Here is a 27686-nt window from a genome sequence, read left to right on the forward strand (position 1 = left end):
ATTTCGGTCGACTGGAGACACGGCCGTCTCTTTCTACGGGACGTCCTTCGGGTCGCCTCTCCTACCGCGCCTCGTCGACGGAGGTACCTCCACCACGGGGCAACTATCTCGGACCCCCCACCCACCCGCGGCCGCGCTATCTCTCCGACGTCCTCTCTCTCTTCATCGTCACTTGGCGAGTGTACCGCGGTATCGGTGACTGCTTGGCGTGTACCCTAGTCCGTTTGCCTGAGTTTCGGCCGATCGGTACGGCGACGGTAGCCGCGCGATTCGGCACGGCGTTCTCCGTCGATCGGTCGGACTATCGATCAAACGTCGTCGCGTCTACGTGTGACAGTGGTGATCTGTGTCCTGCTTGTTTCCATCATCGAGACCGCGAATCTATGATCAGCCATATGTCGATCGCGAGTATGCAGTGTCATGTCCGTGTCGTCTGAGAACCCGCTTCCCGTTGCTACCGAGTTTAATGTCATGCAAATCGAGTTCTTTTAGATAGTTCGGAGATGAGCACGGATATGTAATTTAATATACTGTGGTGAGTACTATATAGTGTGCAGTGAATATGCGGAAAACAATTGGTATTTGGTTCGCCAATCGATGTGCATGAATCACGCTCGAGCTACAACAAATAATAAGTGTCCCGATTAAGAAAGAGCAATGCTGAAGAAGGAAATGCATGAAACAGAAAAGTGATCGTGTCGTTGGAATAGAGGATGAGTAGAATTTGGTATCGTATATTTACTAATAATTATATACAAAAGAGAAAATAAGCTATATTATAATCAGATTCATGCTCATCTTTGCCTTCTCGTCTAAACAAATTTCTGCAGTTGCTATAATGACGCGATGTTTTGACATAATAAACACACAGTTCATGCTCAAAAACTAGACGGAAGTTAAACAGTGAAACATTTCTCGAGCGAATTTACGTGAATAGTGTGTTTTTCAAGATCCATAAAAGATCACATTGAAAAAAACAATTTACCTGCAATTAGCAATAAGTTGTTCCCTTGTTATCACGCATTTGTTATCTCAGAGGATCGAAGCAAACTGCCAGTGTAAGTGCGTCTTATGCGCAGTAAGCAACAAGCGTTGGTGCACCTCGAAGAAGATTTGCCTCAATCGCAGTTGTCCAACTCCAGCAATCTGCATCTCGGCAATCACTTGCAGAATTTGGTCCACGTAAGCAAAGAGCTCTCGACCGTGAAGACGAGGCCGACGACACCCGTCCTGGCGAACGACGGAGGGGGCGGCTTCTGGCTGGCCACGGTGGCCGCGGGGGCGAATACCCCAGCCGGGCTGCCCCCGCACGGGACCCATCATCCAGCCATGGACCCGACATGCGGAGCCGCCGAAACCGGCTTTATCAACAGTCAGCCCTCCATGGCCGAATTTATGACGGCGTTGCCGCAATTAGCCGGGGACAGCAGCCTACAACACTCACCGGGGACCGGTGGATCCATCAGTCCTGGCGCTCATCATCCCGCGTATCATACCATGATGGATCCCCACAGTGTCGCTGACCCCTCGGGTGTCAATGTTCCCGAATATCCTTGGATGAAGGAGAAGAAAACCACTAGGAAAAGTAATCAGCAGGGTAAGTCTCTTATCGAGGAGATGTAGATTTCAGTCTCGTCTCAGCCTAAGTACAAACAAGAAAGTCATGAAAAATTAATATTTAAATATAATAAAAATAAAGACATATATCTTTAATTTTTATCAAGGCGCTGAATGAAATAAAGCGTATATTAATTATTATAATATATTATATCTTTATCAAAAAATATATAATATGAATTAAGTCTGTTATTAACAATCAATAACTAAAATATATAAATAAAATATCTTTTATATGATAATTATAATATGATTTTAAATTTGTGAAAAATGAATAAAACATTAATTAAGCGACTAATTGATAATTAAAATTATATTAATTGAAAATTATATTGACATAAAATCTTGTGAAAAATTAAGTTACTTACGCATCATTTTTATCGAGATCTACGTTGGGCGCGATTAGAAAATTGTCACAGATATAGAGTGACAAACATGAAAGTAAATTAACGGTGGCTGTTAGGATTCGGTGCACCGTTTACAACATTAGGAGTCTATTGGCTTCTCGCCGCTACATTGTGGCTCGCCACGGGGTGTCTACTATCCGACGGCTAATGACAGTTTCAAGCCATTCCTTTCCTACTACCGGTGGTACACATCTGGAATGAATAATAAGTTAAAACCACACATTTCCGGACATTTGCAAATATCGAAGAGCAAATTGTGATATATTATACTCTTCGTCGAACAACGACATTCAGAGTTCTCAACTGAAATACAGCTGGCAAAACTGCATTTCATAATTACGTTTCGTTAATATTGTATGCGTCTGTGTGTGTTTGTAATATATAATATATTATACAATTTACGTAAAAAAAATTAATGTATAATAAAAAGTGCGGATTTTATTTTCTTGCTCTTTGTACACATAAAAATTCACTGAGCTTTTGCACAATACAAAAGTTCTGCAAATTACGTTCGCTACGTTAAGTCAGAGAGATATCTGCAAGCATTCTCTCGTTTCTCCAATAATTTGTGTCGGCTATCGCGAGACTATCGAGGGCCAATGAATCTGCAGCGAGTTTCGCGGTTCAAATTTATCGGTCCTCGATAGCCCCGCAATAGCCAACAAGTTGTTGGAAAACGAGTGCACGCAAATATTTTTCCGACTTAACGTAGCGAAGATAACTGTAGCGAAGCTTCCAGTGGATATAACTCGCACTTTTTTTTTTCATGTATATATAATAAACGCAACGAAATAAACGGAAGGCGCGGGAATATATTTTTAGCGCGCGTTAATTTGAACACGTGAAAATTATGTATGACACTCCGCGCGTCATCAACGGTTGCTTGTATATATGATGGTACACGATCCGAAGGGTCGGTTAACTTTATGGGCCACTATAACCCGCCAAACGTCCGGTAATCCTACGTCTTGGTCCATTTATCTATCCCCGTTTCTCTTTCTTTCTCACGTTGATCTCGCGTCTACAACGGCGATTTAACGTCGCACCAGCTCGAAAACGCGGTCGGACCGTCCGCAGGACACGTCGGAAGATTAAGTGTTTGGCACGGAGGTTAACCAGCCGCTGGCCAGGCGGTAACACGCGGAATCATCTGTAAATTGAGCCCTGGACTAGCGGGAGAGAGCGTCGGGACGGCCATAACTCACATGGGGTGCCGCCACCGACGCCTCGTACACGTCGGCTCTTTGCTTTCAACTACCGTGTTATCCCTTATCATGGGCTGCCCCGGTCATCTCTTTGTGATTTGCGAGCCTATCGTACCTCTTTATAATTATATTCTTGGCGCGATGGCAGGGAACAAAAAAAATTTTGTCTACCAAAAATTTAAATTTGATTATTTAGAAATATATGAAAAGATTTAAATATTTACATCTCTTATAAAATATGATTACAATGCAATATTGCAAAATATAATTACGAAAATTTTTATCTCAGATTTATAATGTATAATGTAGTTTTTAACTTATGTTATTTCACTGAAATCTTTTCTTTTTTGTTTCAAGCTGACATTCGTAGATTCTAATGAATTATAACCAACTGGAATATTAAACTCATTATCCTCGTTATTACGATTTTAACTGTCGAATTCATACTAGAATGAATTTCTGCACAAGACGACGTTATCTCTCCTTCGCCGTGGGAACGGTATGTGTCCTACGAAACCTTAAGTAACCATCTCTCGTCTTTCCGTACATGTCACCATACTGCGCGTATTAAATTTCAATCTGTTACATCTACGTGCCCTCCAGCTGAGATATTTTAGTTCGGGGGACGCCGCGGATGGGACGATGAACGAGGACGAGGTCTGATTAGTTGAGTTATTTGCCAGGAGAAGAGGCGCGACACCGATGCTTCCATGCTTCGTCGCTAATTCTTGCTGGATACCTTTTCTACAAAAAAGCCACGAATCTACGAGTGTTTTTCCCGACGCCTTGTTCCAGGCGTCTCATCAGTCACGTCGCTGGGTGCCAAAGCGGAGGCGTCAGCCCAGCAGACTCCTCCAAGACGCCGATGTGTCAATTAATCCCTGCATCCCTCGGGATAGGACTAGGCTAGAAGCTGGATTATCATCATCTCCTCTCTCGTCGCTATCTTCCGTTATATCCTTCGTCTTACACCCTCCTGCGGGACGGCCATCTTCGTGGCCGAACTGCTTCTTACTAAACTACTGTCTCGGGCTACGTTTCCGCCATTAATTAATATAGCGGTGATACTTGATGCAGCTAATAGTTTAACTTGACGCTGAATAAAATTATCGCGTAGCTTTAGAAACCGTACGGAGTTGAAAATAAGACGGTTATATAAAAAAGGCGAAGAGTTTCTTCGAAAAAGAGTGCCTATGGTAAGACACAAATGTAAGCGGTAAGCGGAGCGAAGCGGAGGGAGGTGGTGTAAAGGCTCGATAACGAAAGAAGGGTGGAAGGAATTGACTATACTCGGCGATTCCATGATATAGGTGATTGAGCGAGCGGGACTTTACCCTCCGGGGAAGAGCGCAGTACGAAAAGAACGGAGCATCTAATTTAAAGATTCATTGGCGAGTAAATCCTCGCTGAATTAGAGATAACTCTCCTAGAAAATCCCAGCTACTATGATACTCCGGAGCCCGCTGTCGCCGCGGTTACTCGTGGAAAGAAAAAGAGTCTTAAGGCGACGATATCCATGAAAACGAATTCAATGTACGATAAGGGACGCTGAAAAAAAAAAAAACTTTTCTGATATCCGCCGCCGCGATATAAATGATTAATCTATATTGTCCTCTTACATCGCTTGGAAATATTGCGAAAAAATCTGATTATTAATTGTCATTGCTAAGTTTATCATTATTATGTTATCATGTTGATATATTTATTCATATTGATATAAAAAAAATTTTGTTATAATAATGTAATGATGAACGTTGTTATAATAATATAATGATTACCAAATCATTATGCAATAGCAATAATCTCATCAATCTTTAACTAGGAAAAAATCTTTTGTCAATGAATTTGTCACAGATTAAAAGAAACGTGACGATGTCTAGAACTTATTGCATCAAATATTTTCAAATACATAATCGTCATTATTAAAGCAGTGACGAAGTTAGCGACGGTTAATAGAGACACGAAATGACTATAAATATTCGACACGGTGCTTGTCTGGAGCTGGCAAAACGAATTATGGAGAGAAACGCATAGTTCTCTTTCACAGTTCGTATACAGTTTCCTCAGCTCGTTGGCGCAAACATCTGGAGGAATAACGCCGCATAAAATATTCCAGATTATCCTCCAAAACCGACTACGAGTACGACACTTTGCAGCTGCAGGGGAGTTTCGGAGCAGCGAAACGCGAGTGGTTCGCCTGTTCGCCCGAGAGAGATCAAATAATAAACACGCTATAACAAATTGATAATCGGAGATCCCATAATCATACGCATGTTTGGTCCCGGAATCTGTAGCCCGACACTAAAAGAAGTTTCCACGCTCGTTGTTACGCCAAATGGATCGCTATAAAAGCGTGGGGTTCGTACCGCTATGCTCCCTCTCTCTCTCTCTCTCTCTCTTTCTCTATTTCTCTTTCCTCTTCCCTCCTTCTTTTTATCGTTCTCTCTCGTTCCTGTGCCAAAACTGTATCGAAGTGGATCGTATGCGCGTATCTGATTTTTGGGGGAAAAGAAAAATTCTTATGTATGCTACTAACACATTCTCTCGGCACGACAGAGATAAATAAAAATAATCTATCCATTATTAATATTGATAAAACCGTAATAAATGTATATGCATTAATGTATGATCAGAAATACGAGCGAGTCAGGGATGCTTGTATGACGCTCTATAAAGAAAGTGAAACAATCGCGATTTTCCACGGCGATAATAATTTTATGCAAATGTTCCAAGTTGATGCTCTCTGGAATGGCGACGATATCGTCAGATAGACATCTCTCGCCATACTTCTCGTATCTTCCCCTTTCTAGCGGGCGAATAAAAGACGCGTTCTGGGGATTCCTATATCTGTTCTTTTACACTCGTAAAAGGAAAGTAGGTGTAAAAATTTGCAGGAAGAACACGATAACATATGCCGATGGGTTAACCATGAACGATCGTAAAAAGAAACACTTATCCTTATTTAAGCGTGGTAGCAAGTCGACGATAATTTTAATTGTACGTCAAACTCGACTTGCGGAAAATTATTTTAACTCGTATTTTTTTTTAATTACTTTAATTAAAAGTGTAGTCCGCTTTCACTAAGTTTCTCTAATTTGCGTGATATTTATATTTTTTCTAAGCAATTCTCACATTTCTGCTTCGTAATCTTTATCTCGAGTGCGATATTTCTATGTGAATATATTTATTTGAGCGAAACATATATAGAAATTTTTATTAAATATCTAGATATAAAATGTTCTAAAATTTTGTGTATTTTATATACAAGCACAGATAGATTTACTTTGCATTCTAATAAATTACCAGACTGTTCGCAAATGGTTTAAATAATAGCAGGCTCCACGATTCCGAGATGCGAATGAAAATCTGAAAGGCACTTGAGTGGTGGAAGAGAGAAATGGTTAACAGATGATGAGTGCAATGATAGATGGAGACGTCGACAAGTCACGAACTCCACGTGACAATGGGAATCAAAAATTATTATCTATCTGTACTACGCTTTATTTTTTAATTTTAATTCTAATTCTAAATTAATTTAATTATAATTCTGGGAAAATTCTATATAACATATATATATATATATATATATATATATATATATATATATATATATATATATATGTATATGTATATGTATATGTATATGTATATAATAATGTATATAAAATTTTTGCGTGTTTGAAGGAGAAATAGATTTTTACTGTTTTAGCCTGATATCTCTTAGGCAGTACAAATAAAATGTATCGCAATCATGATAAATTATCTACAGCCGTAACTTTCGCAAGCCATTAGATACTTCCTATCGCGAATTCGTAGATCTGGAGATACGTGACCCGGGGCAGTTGCCATATTCTTTTTGTCACTACCATCCCGGAAGAGATCTCACCCTCCCCCCGCCTCCCCTCCCCCCCCCATGCGCGTCCGTGCTTTATATTAAAAATGAACTGTCGCTTCCACTGACGACATGGACGGGTATTTGACTGTACTACCGCTTTTATTTGATAAATCGCGCCGCGACCTCCTCTCTCTCGGTCATCTGAATTTCTAATGCATTATTTTTCCCGGTCGGAAGCATCCGCCTGGCTACGTCGAGTCGCGAGGGTGAATCGCGATCGCGCCAGACGGGGATGGTGGGCGGTTGAAAGAGCGATTAAGGATAAAGCGTTGGAAAAGAGCGATCGGGGGATAGCGGCGCGTATCTTGAGCGAAGATACCTTCGAGACGCCTACTTTCTATAGTAACCGCGACGATTACTATTAACATTTATCGAGTATCACGTAATCTTGCTGAGAGAAAGCGATGGATTATTTCGATCATTCGCTTGGCACGCTTCACGTCTGATTGGAGTTTCGCCAACGTAAGGACCGTCTTTTGCTAGAAAAAGGGGGATCAACAAGTTCGCGCAACGAGTTTAATGTTTCATAACACGTAATGTACTGTCTTCAATGCTACCTGTCATATTTCTCGAAGATTTGCCGCGGTCCACTTGGATTTCACTGTACTTTCTAAACGATTAATCAACTTCTAAAATTAAAAAAAGAATAAGAACAAATAAATATTTTAGCAATTTTATTTTATTTCATAATGTAAGAGATTGTATTGAGACTGCGATATGCAAATATGAATGTTTAATATATTATTATTTTAATTTTATGCACGTAAATACACGCGTACAAAGTAATTTAGAAAACACTCCGTGCTTCCTTCCTACCTGTTAATCTCCCCCTCCCCGCTCTTCTTTCTGTGAGTGGATCAACCAAAACCTGTTGCCTGTAATGGGCCTCACAGAGCGATAAAAAGTTTTCAACTCTACAGGAGCAAAAGCTTACATTTCTTCTTCGCCGACAGTTTAGCTTCATAATGCAAAGTCGCGAGTCATTCGGTGATCAAAGTGCCGCTCTCTCTCTCTCTCTCTCTCTCTCTCTCTCTCTCTCTCTCTCTCTCTCTCCGTCTCTTACTGTTGGAGTGGGTACGCTTTCAAAAGCCATTCTGACGTTTCTTTGAGTGGCCATCGGACGTAACATCAGGACATTGACACAAGGAAGAAGCACCGTTTTGCGAGACACAAGAGACGGTAGGACCACAGCGGTGGTATGACACGTCTTTTCTATTCGTTTTAACGACGGAGAATTGCATCCTCTTCGGATGAGTAGAGACTCTCCTCTGAATCATCGGATCTTAATCTATAATTTAGCAATTTCAACAACAGGGTTACGCTATTCATCGCGAGAGAAACAAATCGTGTGTCTCGGATTTTTTAGCGAGTCTAGGATTTTTTAATCGTCGAAAAGAAAAAAAAAAAACGCAATCATTGTATCCTGAAAACTACTTTGTGAATACTCGGCGCTTTCACACTCTTGTTAATACAAAGAATTGCGTTAAATAAGACTGCGAATCGCTTTAGACTCGGATTTAAATTCGACATTCTCTTCGCTAAAAATTTCACCATTTCTCAGGTAAATATCGCATTAACACAGATTTAAAATTAACTTTGCGGCAATCACGCGGACGTTTACAACCATCGTGGACTAAGTACTTTAGGGTACATTAGCCCCGAGAGCAATGGAGAGCTCACCCTACCCTATCGTCTTTTCTTTCGCGAAGACAACGCACGGTTACGCTAGGGTGGACGTTGTAAGTCTAACGGAAAGAGAGAACAGGAGGAAGAGAGTGAATAGGGAAGAAGGACGAAGGGGAAATCGTCGGAAGGGAGTGGAGCTGTCTGGAGTAATTAGCTAGCCAGGCCAGGCCAATATCGCGCTGAAAGATTTTCAAATCCCCGTCGTCGAGTCGGATCCAGTCGCGACGGGAAAATCCAACCCGTGCCACTCTGTTTATAAAATGTCAGCACGCCAATAAAAAGTCATGCTACGTCAAACATTGACAATAAAAGTGAGAATAAAATAGAAAGTTATCAACTCGCACAATTACCAGTAAATATTCCCAGCTCCCTGAATACAAACCCTTAAGGTGACCGAGAAGCTTTTGAAAAAGCTTAATTTTTTCTTGAAGAGGAAGAAAGAAATTGTAATATACATTTTCTCGATATAAAAATGTAAATCGCCAATCGAATGATCGTCATTTTACATTATCTTTATATTTGTTATCACATGTTTCTATTACACGAAGAAAAAATCTTGCTATCATAATCGTCGCTATGGTTGCATTATTGATATACAATTTTTTCCACCACAATTAATTATTTAATATTATATATTACTTTTTATTATAATATATAATATATATTGTGTCAAAAAATTTTTCTTTTATATACTTTATTTTCTTATTTTTACATAATAATTTACGTTTCTGGTCTTATCAAGTTTAATGTTAATTAAAATTATGGATTAAAAGTCTATACTTAACAAAATGCTTCAACTTGCCTTCGTTACTCCACGTCAAATGAGTCGAAATAGATTATTCGAGCAAATATGTATTGCAATCTTATTTTTCTATTAATAAACGAGTATGTCTGCGTTTTTGGGCTGTACATCTGCATCCGCAGCGTGGAAAGGCCGAATAGAATCCTCAGGCTTGGCAAGATAATGGAAAGAACAATTCCGGAGAATTGGATGTTAGTGCTCAGCTTCAATCGATTGTCAGGATGACAGTCCAAGCATGACTCGCGAATTCGTAGGAAACCTCCCGCGCGAAACTCTGTACAACGCTGGACGTGGCTGACCAGCCGGCCGACTGACGGACGGCTGACTGCCTTTCTGATTGATGATCGCTACTGGACTCTCCGCCGCCATGCATACCCTACCAACACATCCTCGCGCCGTCCTTCACGGGCGTCCACCATCCCCCGAGCGCAAGAGCGCGAGTGCCAGCCTTCACCCTCTTCGTTCGCTGTGAACGCGTCGACTCATTCCCAGAATCGCGCCTCCACCATAATCTCTTTACACCGCTCGAATAACACCTTGTTCTCGAGCCGAGAATTTGCTTCCAAGAGTCGCGAATCTCGATAAATCGTAGCTCGATCATTTTTGAAGCTATTTGGGACAGCCAAAACGCATCATCTGGATTTCAAAAATATCCGTAAGAAAATTATTATTATGATAAAAAGATTTAGCAGCTTTATTTGTTCAATAATTAATCCTTATTATATCGACATTTTGTGCAACATGCATGTTAGTCTGTATTTTATTATAATTTTTAATTGTAGAAAAAGTTAATATATCAGAAATTGATGAGAGTGCGCGGTCTTTTATCGATCGCTCGCACGAAAAGATACTTTAGGATAAAATTGATGATTGGATTTTGAACTGTAATAGGCTGTGGGGGACAGCAGATGATTTCAAAGTGATGAAAGTGACTAAACAAAATATTATACTTTCGATCCACGCCTTTATCAGATTAATTTAACTTTTTATATATAAATTTATTTTCTAATAAAATTCTACTGATAAATGATACTAATAGCGAGAGCAATCAACACGCGAATCTAAAAAAGATTATAATTAAAAATATTTATGATAAATAATGTAATATGTATAATATCTATATCACACTGGCAAAACTTTATGTATTACAAAGGCAACAAGAATAAGGAAATCCCGGAGGGAAAGCCGGAAATGTGTGGTCGATTAGGCGACAAGCTAGCTCGTACTATTTAACCCAATCGAACAGAATTCGCGTATGGATGACCCGACACGAGCGGCGGAGGAGCGGTTACAAGTGAATGGATTCATCCCCTCGTACTCCCACAGCACTCCCCTCCCCTCCCACCTATCGCCGTGTAGCCCACTTCCTTTCATTGGGAGCAATATTTCTTTTCGCGAGTCCCCTCGTAGGGCCTTTATCTAACAAGGAGCAAATCATTTCCCTATTATTTGCTCGCTATCGCACTCTCGCTCTTCCAGACTTCCTCTTCTGGATTCGTTTTACTCGACCGAGTGTTCGGGCTCTTTATCCTTCCCACTTCCCCTTTTCCCCGCTCTTGCTCTCTTCCACTTGTCGTTGCGTTTTCCGCCGTCGCTATATCTCTTGGAGACCATCCAAACCCTATCCATTGTGGTGCTTTCGTTCCTCGCGCTACATATTTTGGAGCTTCATTTCATATTTCCTCATCTATTTTCGTCTCTCCTTCAAGCATTCATATTATTTTAGAGAATATCATGGAATGCACAATGCTGTGTCGAGTTTTATTTTCATATTTGTATAATTAGAAAAGCAACGTGAAGAATTTCTCGATATATCCTACTGAAATAAATGTATCTCGAATTTTGTTGTATTTATATGAAATATCTTTAATTTCAAGAAAACACTGAATAAAGTACGCTGGTGGAGCAGAGTTAGAAATTCATTGATCGATCCTGAGAGATAACTTTTCGTTCTCGGCGTTTCTCCCTCGACTAAAGTTTGATAAAGTTACTCAAATATATTTAATACAATTCCTTTTTTTTACAAATCTTTAAATTATATTGTTTTTATGGCATCTTTGTACGTGTATGTATGTATGTATGTATGATGTATCTATTTTTATAAATTTTGAATTAAATTTACCAATAAATTATAATTTTCTTTTAAGAAAGAAACTAAAATTTACTTTACTTTACTAATGTAATAGATTTACAACCGTAATTGAATCGTAATAAAGTTGCTCTGTATGCCCTATAGAAAGTACACGAAGCTCGTAGGAGCGAATAGGTCTCAGGCTGGTGTTCGAGTCAGACTAAAGGGGTGGCCAGTGGTCGGTTTAAACAATTATCACGAGGGTTGACCGCGTGCACGAGTCGACATGGGTGGTAAATTATTACACGCGGGGTTGCTTAGGACGTACTGGACTTTAGAACTCTAGAGTTCAGACTACATTAGCGCGCCATTATCACTAAAGAGTAATCTCTTTCAAAAGTCAGTATTTAAAATGCAGAAAAGAAATATAATATCTTTCAAGATTAATATTTTTACTCGATTCACACAATATACAACATATGAGATAACAATTACTCATACTATTTGAACGTATACGATAAAATTCATGATTTTTGCCGACGATTTTTTAATTACAATGCATTGTTGCTGCTAAATACCACACGCTACTATTTGCCACGTTACCGAAGCGCCTTACGTAAGAATCGCACGGAAAGGAGCGCTCGTAAATCTGGTCGCGCTAGAGAAAACCTGTACCCCGTTGCCGTGATGAAGGGTAAGGCACGGGGCGAGAGTGTCCTTTATAGCATTGTTAACAACTAATGTATGCGGCACGGATCCCTGAACCCTCCCGCGTTTAACATTCTTTAACATTATTATACACATGGCGCCCGTCTGAGTATTCTCCACGTATCCGTATTCCTTCCCCTTAACCCCGTCGTCCTGCCTCCCGAGAGCTCTTCGAACCCTTCGGGGTGCCCTGCGGGGCCGATTTTTGTCAGTTTTATTTAACTGCAACCACGGAATCCCTTTTCCACCCCTTTCCCGTTTTCTTTCTCCGTTCGCACCTTTTATATCTTCGAGACGAGGCGCTCTTTCTCTTTCTCTTCCCTACCTTAAGATGCCGAGCACGTTTTAGGACTTACGATCAGCGCCGTAATTTCGACGAACAAGTGCCGCTTACTACTTTCTGATGCGACTTTAGGTGCGCGCAACACGAGAGACACTTGGAAATAATATATCCCATAAATAATCTAACAAATAAACTCTAGATATAGTCAATAATAATTTTAAATAGAAGTTTCTTTCGCGATTTGGATATTTTGTCCTACATTTACAGTTTCTTAAAAAATATATAAAGAATGAAAAAAAAAAGAAAAATATAGCGAATCAAGAAGAATTGCGCTCGCATAGTTACCTGATGCGTTCTCATTCTGATGGTGAGATGATAGTTACTTCTCTCTTTTGCCGATTAATTAATCGTCACGTTCAGCGGAAATTGATAATTAAAACTGCTTTCGAAACGGTTCTTTTGGCGTTTCGCTGTAAGTCAATCACGTGATTTTGTAATTACCTGAAATGCCCGGCGTAACCGGTATAACGAACGTTCTTAAGAAATTCGTGTAATTAATAATCCGCTCGTCGTGGTAAAGCGAGGAAAAAAAAATCAGAAAAGGAAACCTCGCGGTGCCGCTGGGTCGAGACTAATTAAAGGTAACTCGTAATATTAGTTAATTTATTGCCGGCTGCGTATAAACGTCACTTCCTATTGGCCGCGCGAACGGCCTGATGCATGCTTAGAACCAAACTTCCCTTTCGGTAGATGTTTTCCTCGGCTAATTCAAATAATCGGCAAGATTTCTGTTCATTCGTTACGTCAGGCGCAATAACTCATTGTAACGCGATTAATGAAGCGTGCGTGCTCTCGGCTTTGTTTTGCTGCCATATAGGCGGGAGATAAAAGCAAAATTTCCACTACTTACGCATTACGCATAATTTTTAATCGTCAAAAATACGTATCTTTTATGCTATCGAGCTACTTTATACAGAATGAGCCCAACGTTCCAGCCAGACTTTGAAATTTTATAGGAAAAATAATTCTGCACAAAAAGTTTCCTATAAACATAGGTCAAAAAATTGCATTGTTTAAACCAATTACCATAGAAAGATGAAAGGAAGAGCCAAAAGTGAAAAGAAAAGAAAATAAAAAGGAAATGAAGCTTAATAAAATTCTTGGAAAAAAGTCAATAAAAATAAAAAATAAAAATCTTTTTCTTTTATAAAAATAAAATAATTTTTTTTTTAACTAAAATAGTACTGTATTTTTAAAATGTATTTTTAAAATAAAGAATATTTTTAAAAAGTTCTACCGTCAATAGCCGGAAAAACACATTTTTGTGCATGTGAAACTGATTATTTCAAAATCTATAAAACGTACTACAATCATTTTGTTCTCATATGAAAGATTATTTAATTCTCTATAACTTTTGTTTAGATATTTTTTGTTAAAAACCGCCTTTCCCAGATATTTGTAAAAATATATAAAATAACTGTGATTTCAAAGGTTTTTGAGTGCTAACTTTTTAAGGAAGTATTTTTCGATTCATGTTTATAGGAAATTCTTCTGTTCAGAATTAAATTTCTTATAAAATTTTACTGGCTGGAACATTTAGTCCACCCTATATACTGTGCATTATTCAAAATATTATTAAATCTCTTCGCTCTGATCCTTTTACCACTCAATACAATCGCAAGGCGCAATTAAAAAATTTGATTTCTTATAACGAGAAAAGAGAATGTTGATGATTTCGTGTTCAATTGAAATTATTCGAATAAAACCTAATTTTAAAATTAATTCGAAAACTATGTTGGTGCTTATATAGCTCGCTTATTTATGGGAAGCGACAGTAATATGTGACACTATAATTAATAGATGATGTGGCCAAATATATTTATAAGTACGATAGGTATAAACGCAGAAACTTGGAAAAGAAAACGGCGTGCACAAATTGCTCGCAATTATCGACCATGCTCCTCTTTTCAGACGTGAGTCGAGCCAGCTGACAGACGCCTAATTACTGCGATATTGATCCGTCGAAACACATCGCGTACGATTCTTCACTCTCTCTCTCGAGCGCGACCACGCACGAAATACGTCGCCAACGTTAGCCGATGGGTATAACATTACGTAATATATTTGTATTGATGTAATAATATAATTACATAATCGATATGCTTATATTGAATATGTGAAATTACTATTTACTATTTATGAATCGTGTTACATTCAAATACGTGAGAATAAATACACATAATATCGTATAAAAAAATTATATTTAAATTCTAATAATAATGATCATTACGGTGAGTATTGATCCGAATGGAAATACACGTTATCCTTGACGTAGAAAATCTACGGTTTTATGTTTCTCTATGTGTATACGACTCCGCGCTCTTAGGCCTGTATCTATAATTAAATGCTCGAGTATATGTATATGTAGTCTAGGATATACCTTACGATTCTATCGATGAGTTGATGATTAAATATGTAACAAGCATTTTTTGATAACGTCCAATGATGGAAATAAAAAAAAAGTACATTATTTATAGAAAACTGTAATACGTACAATAATTAAAGTGAACGTTAAATAAAGTGGGCATGAAAAACATGGCAGCGCGTGGAATTGCCGTTGTCACGTAACGAGGAAATTTTTTCCAAGTATTCGGTCAGAATATCAAGGAGATACGAGATTTACGAAGTAAGCGGCGAGGAAGGCGCGGAGGGGAGGAGGGAAGATGCGGAAGATGAAAGAAGTAGAGGGGCCCCAGCTCTCTTGTTTTCTGTCGCGACGGTTTACGTGGACGTTGGGGTAAGCCGCGAAGGATTTAAAATTTGTAAAGATTAAAATAAACTTTTTATCCGGCTGCGCGACTTCTCGGTCCCCAGAGGAGGCGCAGGGGCTCGGAGACGAACGGCGGCAGACAAGAAGCTTGCTCCGGGACAAGAAGCTCCGGGAAGAGCTCGGAAAAAGGCGGCCGTAACGCGAATGGAGGATGTAATGAGAATCTCTCAACTAGAACCATAATTCAAAAAATTGTTGAAGGATTCCACGTTCCACGTGCGCGCAAATTGTCGTGAAATTAGTTTTGAATTCGCTCCTCGGTGTATGAGAGAGAAAGAGAGAGAGAGAGAGAGATCACTCGCTAAAAGCGATAGAAGTGTGTTCAAATATTTACAAGAACAAAACTAAAATATTAATATTTTATTTCATAATTATTTTCATTTGCGCATGCGCTATTCTATCGCATATACTCCCCAAGAATCTTAATATCTTTTAACAAAATATCGCACGCACGTATATTCAGTCCCAGATTTATTTTTATCCTCAATTTGCCACGTGGTAAAAAACCCGGAGGTAATTGATCCGGGAAAATCAGGAACCGTTATGTATTTTAATCATCGCTGGATTATTTTAATCACATTAGTGTTCGAACATCAGGGCACATCGACATCTCCTTGCGAAAAGGTGCGCTCACAAAATCAATCTCGCGTCTAATGGAAAGATGGCTTTTCATCCCTTCCCCTGGAGACCACTCCCGTTTCACCCTAAGCTTTAAGTATCACTGCTCTCTTTCGCAGCCGCTCTCTTGCCGACAAGATACTACAGTTATAAAGATTTGTAACATGACCACTTTTTCGCGATACATATCGTATCAGGAGTTGCGCTCAAATTATAATCAGACTGTCGCATTCATCGCATAAGATATTTTTTTAGCAAGTCAACTTAGATTTTTTTCAGATATTGCTATTTGTCCTCGGAACATTTAAAATATCTTAAAATATCTTAAAAAGCACAACACGCTTCTTATACTAACGTTACTACAAATTATGCACTTGGACATTGATATTCAATCCGCGAGTTAAAATAATGAAGATATGCACGTTGGAAATCGGTTTCCTTCGTTATATAAGCCGTTATTTAAATTGCATATGAGATTAGTAATTATATAGGAAAAATCACACAGAGTAAAATGCTAAACACGAGTTGTACAACATAGTCTAAGAATATATGCGCGAATATAATTGCGGAATTAACTCCAACCAATCGCGAACCGCGAAGTAAAATACTGGTTGGCTTGGTTGTGTTAGACAACTGTGCTTATATATCTTATTGCATGATTACTGAGGTATCACAGCTAAGCACACGCTAAACAGAGATTTATTACAATTAAAAACGAGAAGTTCTCTTTCTCTCCATGCATCTTACAAATATATATTGAGAAAATAAATATTTTACAAAATTATCATAAATAGTGTATCGGGTATACTGGATCATGTCTAATCGACGTCGGGCTTCCAAGGCGAGCGATGATGGTTGTCACGAAGTGTCGCGCGCGAGTCACTTTATTATGAAATAACTATAGAGAGTGCCATCAGATAAAGATATCATTAATCAAAGATCGTATCCCTCCAATTACGACTCATGCTACTGCAACTTTTGCGAGCATCAATTTTTGAAACGCCAGGCCTCGCACCTTTGTAACATAATCTTTTATCGCGAATCAACGGTGAGCGGCGAAACCCGCCGCTCGTTCGTGCGTCGATCGTGCACGAAGAAGTTGGAGTGTGTGCACCACCGGTCGCACCAGCCCCAGATGATTGCAGGTTGCATCGGCACGCCTTCTGACGTATGTTCAGCCAGTCTGAACCACGCATATACGTGCGTCTTGCCTTTCTTTCACCGCGGGAGAGATCCCTACGTCCAATTTTCTTGCACGAAGGGCCGCTCGCCGTCGCGCCCACCATAATCACAGGTTGGCGAACCTGTGCACGGCCGCAACATGGCCGCCGCGGTTGGTGCGGAGCACCAACGTTGCCGTGTCTTCGGCATCAGCAGCAGCACCAGCACCACCAGCACCAAGCACAGCGCACAGCGACGGCTCGCGGTGTTGCCAGCAACTTTTTTCGAACACGCAAATCTTCGTGCCGCTTTTATATCTTTTTCCTACCATCATCCCGTTCTTCCGTTCTTGTATTTCTATCCTTTTTTATTCTTCCTCTTTTCCCTCTCCCCCTTCCTCCCGCACCGACCGCCTTTTCTTCTTGTCTGCTCTACAATGCCAGCTAGCTCGGCGACTCCACTCTTTTTCCATCATTACAACAAGATGACTATATAAAAAGTTATGCTAATATCTCGAGTGCTATTATGCCAGACAAGAACTCAGTCGAACAGATACAGACGTACGGTCATAAGTCAAAGCAACCAAATATATTGTCTCGTTGTGTCATCATGTTTATAAATACGAACTTTGAATTCAAATATCATTGGCTCAAATTATGGTAGTATCAATATCCTAAATCGTCACGGTACAAGAATCAATTCCTTTGGACAATAGCCCTATCGGCAAGCGAGATAGCCACTTGAACGAAACGATGAGGGTTCCAGTCGAACTGGAACAAGGAAGGTACGAAATATTTTGCGGCCGTGTGGTCGGCCGCGGTTCTTGTTTTGCTCACTGTTAATTGATTATAGCTCGTATCCAGCGCAGAGGCCGCAACCCCCGACAACCCACCAAAACCAAAGCTGCCGAGAGAGAGCCCTTCCTGCCAGCCATTCCACTTCGACTCCCTTCATTCTGGTTCCCGGTGCGTTTAGTTTTGTTTGTTGCCCCCCTCCCCCTCCCCGTCTCCCTCTTTCCCTCCTTACGCTCGGGTCCGTACTACGTCTTGCTGTAAATCTGTAATGAGCCACAGTTTATGCCGATTTCACGTTTTCGGCTCCTCCCTCCCCCTCGCTTATCCCACAAATTACCCAATGGTACATTAAATACCCACTTTATTCTTACGCGATGAATAATTCTTCCAGCACTTCGAACGAGCACAGAACATTATGAAGTAAATTTTTATTAGTACCGCTTTCAATATTAATTGAATCAGATACACAAAACGGAAATTTTATTTCTTCAATTCATTTGTAAATATCAAGTCTTTTTAAGTAAGTATGTAAAATTCGATTTATATTTGAATTATGATGTTTTATACAAAAATTTGCAAGACAAGGCTTGATATCATTTTTAATAAGATATTAAGATTGCTGCATCTTAAAGTAAGATTGTTTCCCAGAATCCCCAGATTTGTAACGTTCGGCGCGCGGTGAAAAAACGCCCGAAGGAGTCCGAAACGATCAAAAAGTTATCGATCACAGTAACCTTCCTCACTGACCCGCCGTCTACCTGTTTCGGACACGTCAAAGCGCGGATATAGAACCGGCTGTCTTCTCGTTTGTTTCAAATTCTCGTCACTCATTTTTCATACGTTTACATCGCTGACGCCGCCGCCGCAGGTTTCTCTCGATACTAAAAGAACGAGAAGGAGAGTAAGAAAGAAAGAGAGAGAGAGAGAGAGAGAGAGATAAAAGAATGGTTAAAGGGGCGAGATGGATAGAAGAGAGGAAGAAGCTGAGGACGAAACGAAGAGGGGTAATCGTTCTCTTCTCCTCGCCGTTCGAAGTGCTGGTTCTTTCCGCCCTTTGTTCTTCCTCTCGCAAGTTTTCTTCCTCCAGGCGTACACGCGGGGGAGAAACAAAAGACAAATTACAGAGACGCCCGTCATGTGACCCTTCCCACCTGTCTATAAACGACCTGGTCCAGTCTAGAGAAAACGAGAGCTCATCGAAGGCGGGAGGGAAATCCATGATCTGAACGAATCGGTGTCGCGCGTAAACTACTTCTGGACATTGAAGATGCACTTTTTTCACTGCCGTCCTCAATGGCTATGTTTCTCTAAAATATCATATTTTTATTACTCGTTACTGTTTGACAATAATATCTGCAGATTGATCGCGTAAGTGTGTATGTGCGCAGCGGGATAATACAAAAATTAAGAAAGCGGAGAGCATGAGAGTTTCACCAGCTGTTCATCTAAACATTCCAACATAGCGAAGAATGGAAGGGACATGGACGAACAGATCGGAACTGAACAATGGTTTGCGTGAGAATCGCTTCTGCTCCTATTTTCTTTAATTATCGTTTTGTATGATCAAAAGTTTCTACGCAAAATACCTTTGAAAGTCAGAGCATGCATCATGAATATGAGGTATTACATATAGAATAGACAGAATTTTATATTGCGTATAATTTCTTACGACAAACAACGTTAGCTTTATCATTGTGTGTCGATATCTTCAAATTAATGTCAAGGAGAAGCATAAAGCCAAAAATATTATGTTGGAACTTATATAATGTTTCGCGAAAATACTGCCATTTATATCGAAAATACTAATAATGAATAATATTTAATTTTTAGAATAAAATAAAAATATTGTATAAAAACACACCGCACGTATTACATATAAAAAATAAAATGCAAAATGACAGATAGAAAATCTTAATAAAATGCATACTCTGGATAAATCAATGCTTTCAAGTCAGCTTCCACATTCTATCAAATCTCTTATAATGACTGTCCCATTCGCAATAAAATTGCGTATTTCGTATGTTAATTTAAGTTTCATTTGATAGAAAGTTTGCACATTCAAATTAACACGTATTCTTAACGAAAAAGCAGCGCATATTTGAAAACTCACTCACTAAGTTATGTTTCATCAAAAGGATACATTGTCGAGTGTAAACTCGTACTTGCGTTCTGTACATCTACGAGAACCCGCGAAGCGACGGCTGTCAGGTTTGTCACGGACATCAGCATCTGCTCCATCGACAATTGACAAACTATTACATTATAACAAACTCGTTATTTTAATGTCGCTTTTACATATTATTGCTTCTTCACTATTTTGTCACTTTCTCATTGCTAATAAAATTGGCAATTTTGTTGTCAACAAAAGCAAACTGCTTATTATGAAAATAATGAAATAAGTTTCTGACTGTATAAATTATAAGAAATAGAATAAATTTTGAACTATTATTTTGAATTATTATCGTTTTGCAATTTTCTATTTAGTAATTGATCAATTAATTTTACATACATACACATTGTCTCAATTATTTAGTGTAAGAATTAATTCTTTTAAAAAAATTCAAGATTATATTTTTAAAAATAAATATAATAATTTTTAAAAATATTAATTTAATTAAATAAATGATATTAATTAAATATTAATTTTTAAATATATTAACACACATTACAGAAAAGTCTGTATATAACAATATAATTATTAATTAATTATTAACAGTATATATTTATTCAATTAAACTCTATTTTAATTGCTATTTATGTTTCTTGAAATGGAATTTATGCACATTAAAATATTTTTAATAACTCTTTTTATAAAATACTTTTGCAGTAACAATCTCTCAACCGGATGAGACCAAGTAAACGAGGCTTTCTAACAGCGTGATATACGAAAATACAAATTCTATTTTTGTACTCTATCGTTCTCACCTCGCACACACGATCCTGTCAGGTCGCTCTCTTCATTTTGACTCCGCCTTGACAGTTCGTCATCCGCTACATCGTCTCGCAAGAACGAGAAGCTCGCTAGTAACGCCGACACATTTTCGCGTCCGGTCTCAGAAAAAGTTTCCGTTACAAAGCAGAAATGTCTGTCACTAATTTAGATTAGCAAGAAATAGTGATATTGTAACGTTATTTTATACACAAACATACACGCGAGCGAGCAATATTTGATTACTGCCAGCGAGATAACTGGCATTTTATAAAAGCTGCCTTTCTATAAAAATATTTTAAATATTTAATATATATCGGATAGTTATTTGCCACCCCAATATTGCTCTGCATTCATCGTCGGATTGAATTAAACTCCTGGAACGATTGAACAGATACAGGGCGTGGAGTAGAGTTTGATCGACAGTTTCGTCCAACCAATCGCAAGACCGAAATGCTGATGAGGCCCACGTCAATCATGCGATACTTTCATCTCGCCACCGTCGCCCTCGCCCTGTGGAAACTCCACGTGCAGGATTTGCTAGGTTCAAAGCTTACTACATCTTCAGTCTACACCCTTCTCCCTCGTCCCTGTGAGGATCCTCTCTCTCTCCCCTTCTCACTCTCTCTTCCTTCTTTCTTTCTCCCATTCTTCCTTCTCATTCTAACCATCTCTATCACGTATCCTCTTCAACCTTTTTCAGTCACTACATCCTCCTCTTTTTACCTTTCGTCTTCTTTACGTCTCTTTCCCTCTGTTTCGTTCAATCATTCTCTTTCTCTTTCTCCTTTAACCCCTGACGACTCATCCTACTGTCGAACCACCCCTCAGGCACCCCACATCCGCTCGCACGCTATGGGGTAGTTTAGCATCTCGGCCCTACGAAACGAACCACCTCCCCTCTTTCCCTCTACTGTCTCCCTTTGCCCAAATTGCGTCACGGCGTATCGTTTTTTTTTTTTTTTCTTCTCTCGCGATACGGCAACGCGTAAAAAAGTGTAACACCCTTGTGATCCTTGATAAAAGAGAAAGAAAAAAAAAACTCTCGAAATCCAGATGGCCAGTGACCGATGGAATAAAATATTGGCGTGAAATAACTTTTTTTTTTTAATGTCCGCTTAAGGTCGTCCTCTTACGTTCTTAGATGATAGAATCTTGAACAGTTCAAACTATTTAGATAGATGAGGAGTATACGAGGTTTTTCCAAAGATCCATGATAAAGTATACATTGTTCCTAGAGAATTTGTCAAGACACGTCTTGTAAACAACAGCAAGCCAGCGGAGACCCATCAAGTTTGATTGAAATATTACTCCTCCAGGGCGTGCGGCGAATTCTCGTAATTACGATAGGCGGCTATTAATAATTGTTTACGGCAGTTGGGTAGAAATTACTCTTACGTCACATGCCTCGACAAAAGACCGTGAGATACTTGGTCGCTACTTTCTAGATCAGATCTAACCCCCGAATATACGTATAAGCCGCGGTTCCTTCCTCTTCTTACATCACCTCTCTCTTTCTCTCTCTCTTTCTCTCTCGCCTGCACTTTCGCATCTTCCCGATCCCGCGTGGCGGGATTCCTCTTGTTATCGCGGAACAAGTTTCTTGTCCGATAACAATTAGGAGGTGTTTCGTATCGACATGGAATAGCTGGATGGGAAACTTGCCCAAAAGTTTCTAAGGATCCCAGTAACTCGCCGGAACAAGAATAGGCCTTTTCGCCGCGCGGGAATCTTCGCTTATGCATTGTTAAGGATGTCATGTCGCAACCACCTTCGCCCTCTCTCTCTCTCTCTCTCTCTGCCTCTTTTTTTCTCTCTTTCTATAGTACGCTTAGGTTGCTTAAATGATCATTAATTAGAATACCATTTACTTCGTGTAAGACACAAAAAGAGAGTATTGTTACGATAAAAGCAACGCGAATATCGGGATGCAAAAGCTTCAACATGTTACAAAATATAAAATATTGAAATAAATCGTTTATGCTTTTCTTCATAAACATATTTATGGTATTTGTAAAATATTTAAACATGCAATATCGTGTCTGAAATGCGGAAATAAATCAGTTATTGAATTAATTCTGTACTTGAGAAAATGTGTACGTTACATTATTCTAAATTTTATACATCGATTGTGAGAGGAGTGGATTTTTTTATTTTGCAGAGAATGGCTTGCCAAGAAGATTGCGAACGGCCTACACGAATACCCAACTTCTCGAGCTGGAGAAAGAGTTTCATTTCAACAAGTATCTTTGTCGACCGCGAAGGATAGAGATCGCAGCATCACTAGATCTTACAGAAAGACAGGTAACATAGAATCAAGCAATTTAAAAAAAAAAAAAAACAAATTATCCATTATATTTTTTAACTCCTATTTGAGATATATTATATTTATATTTTAAATATTTTTATGCAGTTTTTTTTTATGTAACTTTTAAAAGATTATAAAATGTTTTTCTTTTATCTCTTTATTATATAATTATCTATATAATTGTAATTATTTATTTTTTATATGTAAAAAGTAATTAATTGAATAAATATCATTATCATTGTGATAGGTGAAGGTTTGGTTTCAAAATCGGCGAATGAAACACAAGCGACAGACGCTCAGCAAAGAAGATGGCGACGAGAAGGATGGTTCCACGTCGGACGGCATGGAGAAATCTAAAGGCGACAAAATGTTATCTCCTGATAACGACGAGAAGAAGAGCTGTCATAACTGTGATATTTCGGGCGTAAGCGATGTCGGTAGCACTCTTACCGGCGACGTTACCGATTTAGGTTCTTCTGGCCGAAGAAGCAGCAACAACAACAACACACCTGGCGCGACTAATAACAATAACAATAATAACAGTAGTACCGGTTTCAACACGAATAGCAATGGTGCCAGTAGCGTCGGCAGCACCAACAGCGTGTCTAGCTCGTTTGAGAAGATGATGGTGGACGACGATTCGAGGTCGCAGGATGGGAGCGAAGTGACATCACCGAGCGTGACGAAAAAATTGTCGGGCGAGGTGAGAGTGAAGGTCGAGAGCGATCACAAGAGTCCGAACACCGCGAAGCAGCAGCAGCAGCAGCAGCAACAGCAGATATCGGTGAGCAAGAAATCGCCATCGGCCAGCGGGAAGGACATGTGCTCGGTTAACAGTAACGGCGTATTACTGGCCATGCCGGACTCGACTGTCAGCACGCCGGTTCTGCCCGGTCAGAATTCCACGAGAAGCCTGACGCCCTCCTCGACACCCGGCACCCCCGTCTCCGTTCAGCTTCAACAAGGCAGTCCCCTCGGCATCCAGCAGACCACTCACGCGGCCTACATGCAGAGACCGCGTAGCTCACCGTCCTCCACGACCGCGTTACCGGCGCCGATATTGCACGCCTCTGCGAATCCAGGCACGATGTCGCCTCACGGCGGTCGAGGCATCTCGGGCAATCAGCAGGCGCACTTCCAGCAGCAGAGTGTCTATCAGTCGACGCCGGCTGTCGATTATCGGAACGGCCTGCCCGCCAATAGGCAGAACATACCTACAGCGACGCAACAGACACAGTCACAGAATAGTTACTGCTCCCGAGACGCGTATCAGCAACCAAGGATTTCTTATCCCGGTGAAGTGAACTCTCTGTACGTCAGACAGAATCAATCGGTGAGCTCGAGGATGGCGCATCACGCCCGAACGACGACGGGCGCGACATCGAGGTCGATGTACGGCGCCGCCAATATGCAGCAGTTTCATCAGCAGCAACTCCAGTACGGCAGCACCGGGGAGTACAATGGGTATCCGCAGGCTGGGCCGCCCTATCACGCTTATCACCGAGGTATGCAGAACGCCGCCAACGCCTATGGCACCGGTCAAGGATACTCGGCGACTCAGAACGAGCAGGGCACAAACGACGGTTACATGACGCCCGGGAATTACTCGGGTTACTCGACTGGCGGCAATTATCATGGAACCGGTGAGAACCTGGCGACGCACGGCCACGCCGTCGTGCCCGGTCAGCACGGCTATTTCAACGACATCCAGCAGCAGCAGCAACATCCGCAGCAACATACCGCCGAAGGCTACGTCACCCATCAACCGCCAATGCATCCTAGTTCCAGCGACTATCGGCCAAGCGGCAGCAAGTGTCATCCAGGCGCGTATTACGAGCAGACCGGTCAGCTGCACGTTCATCAGGGAGGGGAGGCGTCCAACATCCCTAACAGCTACGTTTCATCCCCCGATCCGTTCCCAGCACCCGGTATGACGACGACCGCGACGGCGATCGCAGCCGCCACCGCGGCGGTTATCACGCCACCCGGGAGCACTGGCCAGATTGACAGTAACAACGAATCCTACGGCAATTATGGCAATTTCTACGGCGATCCGGTGCATTCAGCTGCGACGGCGGCACCGCCGCCACCGTCCGCCGACAACAGTAACAGCTCGTCCGATTTTAACTTTCTCAGCAATCTGGCGAATGATTTCGCTCCCGAATACTATCAGCTCAGCTGAGTCCACGAGACAGAGAACTCTTGCCAGCTGGACTGGGGCGACGAGCAATGCCTGCTCAATGCTTTGTACTGAAGCCACCTAACCGTCGTGATAAGAGCCGCTTGTGAGAGTGATTTGTACATACGTTAGTGTACTCGTGATTCATTAGGACTACGTGTAAATGAATATTGTGTGCAAAAATGCAATGGATTGTCGCTCAGATTAGAAATACCATCCACAGCGTGTATGTCTATACGTTAGTCACGTTTGTGACCTTGATTGTTGAATAATTCTTTAGTTTAAAGTAATTTCTTTTGTGAATTTGCATAATTCCTTTCGGAATTATTTTTGAGTCGTGCTTAATCAAGATGAAAGGACTGATTTAGAATAATTATATAATAAATATATAATAAAACCTGAAATGTGTGTGGGATTTAAACTGAAGTTCGACAACTGCGAGCATATCTCAAGTAATTCGGAGAAAATGTCGATTGCACTTGATTGCAACGATAGCCTGGAATTATAAATTTGCCATCTCGATTTGCATTACATTACATTCAAGTAAAATGTCAATTTTAATATTTCTCACCATCGAGCAGGATGTCAGTCTATCAATTTACATTCCAAACGTTGAAGTATATTTCGACAAATATAAAACAGTGACAACGAGTGCAATGGTTGTGTTAATTTCAAACTGGGGCGGGAATTAAAAACGCAAAAAGTTCTCTCCCTCATCCTAGAATTTTTTAAAATGTGAATTTTTCAAAGTGAATTTATCGCCACCGTCTCGATTCGTGAAACACTCTTAGTCGCAGGAGACGAAGTGTCCTGTAAGTGATATTAGATTGATATACATATATATATACATATATATATATATATATATATATATATATATATATATAGGTGTGGTTTACAAATGTGCACGAGAAATGTAAATACGTCAAAAAGTTTGCTATCGTGGAATGGAAATTTTGATTTCCCGCGCGATTCTCGTGAAAACGTGAAAACACGAGGTGTAAGTGCAATCTCTTCTTGTGACGCGAACGGTCTCCGCATTAGCGTATCTCGTTAGGGTGTTTGTAAACTAAAACATGCAAATTACCGAAGCAATGTTTCTCTCGTTCTCGATGTAATACGTTCATTGGCACGCTCGGCTCGAGCATTTAGCCGTGCTTGAAAATCTTGAAGAAATTTCTCTAAATTACGCATCTGCAAGTAATTTAATTTTTACGTGATAATCAATAGAGCGATAAACAAGAGATTATACTTGATTTCAAACGACGAAACGAGACGAGTAGACGCATGAGCAATAATTAACAATTACACAACGTGTATATATATATATATATATATATATATATATATATATATATGTATACATATATATCATATGAAAGTTAGATTAATGGAACACAAACGAATAAGAAAATCGCATTTATACACAGTCACGATTACTATATTGAGTATACAACTTCTGAAAAATGAAATAGGTACAATTTGTTAGTTTTAATTGAACACAGAAAATAGATGTCTATCTCTCTTCTCTCTCTCTTTCTCTCTCTCTCTTCCTCTTCCTCTTCCTCTTCCTCTTATAAAAATTGTCCTCCTATTGAAGAAGGAAAATTGATTACTTGGTCACTGTTGCGAAAAAAGACGAATGCACTTGTAAAAACTTTACCTACACTATTCGTTTTGTGAAAAAATGACAAACAAATCTGTAAAATTAATACGAATCAATGTGTCGTGGATATTATTTGATGATATTGGAACACACACCGATGAGCAATATATCGAATGATAATCTCCCTACGAGTAATATCTAACATCTATTAAATATATATATATATATATATATATATATATATATATATATATAAATATCGATTGCATTATCTCATTTTTTCACAAATCGCGTTTCTTTTGTAATGTCTATTCTAGCGCGCTACTTTAAGCGAACCAAATAAATTATTGTCTCTCACGGTAGATAATTGTAAAAGTATAAACGTAGATAGGGACGTATAATTTTAATTTTCACCTCGCGGCAACATATTTAATATACGCAAATCCTTTTGTATAAAACATTATAGGCGCCGTCGTTGTTCATATAATGATTCTCATGTACATAACATGCGCGTACGATAACCGTATATTGTTTATTCATTCTGACTATATATAATTGTGTTGCAAGTGAGCCCTCGACACGGTAAA

The 27686-nt window shown here is 39.9% G+C and overlaps 2 protein-coding genes across 3 annotated transcripts in view; both read left to right on the forward strand.

Annotated features, from left to right (window-relative positions):
- The window catches only part of LOC126848989 (kynurenine/alpha-aminoadipate aminotransferase, mitochondrial-like), a 307625-nt gene that overhangs the window by 160862 nt on the left and 119077 nt on the right, over window positions 1-27686 (forward strand). The window lies entirely within an intron of this gene.
- Window positions 202-26815, forward strand: LOC126848967 (homeotic protein proboscipedia). The gene is made up of 3 exons (XM_050590385.1): window positions 202-1597; window positions 23168-23310; window positions 23562-26815. The coding sequence occupies exons 1-3, from the start codon at window positions 1072-1074 to the stop codon at window positions 25494-25496; spliced, it is 2604 nt and encodes an 867-aa protein (XP_050446342.1). The 5' UTR covers window positions 202-1071; the 3' UTR covers window positions 25497-26815.

The sequence above is a fragment of the Cataglyphis hispanica genome, chromosome 4 (genome assembly GCF_021464435.1).
Source record: "Cataglyphis hispanica isolate Lineage 1 chromosome 4, ULB_Chis1_1.0, whole genome shotgun sequence".
NCBI lineage: Eukaryota > Metazoa > Arthropoda > Insecta > Hymenoptera > Formicidae > Cataglyphis > Cataglyphis hispanica.

Bases quoted from the DNA above. Each gene is read 5' to 3' on its own strand.
- LOC126848967 (XM_050590385.1), top strand. From the start codon at position 1,072: ATGCGCAGTAAGCAACAAGCGTTGGTGCACCTCGAAGAAGATTTGCCT. The intron at 1,598-23,167 runs GTAAGTCTCTTA...TTTATTTTGCAG, and splicing joins TAGGAAAAGTAATCAGCAGG to AGAATGGCTTGCCAAGAAGA. The intron at 23,311-23,561 runs GTAACATAGAAT...TCATTGTGATAG, and splicing joins TAGATCTTACAGAAAGACAG to GTGAAGGTTTGGTTTCAAAA.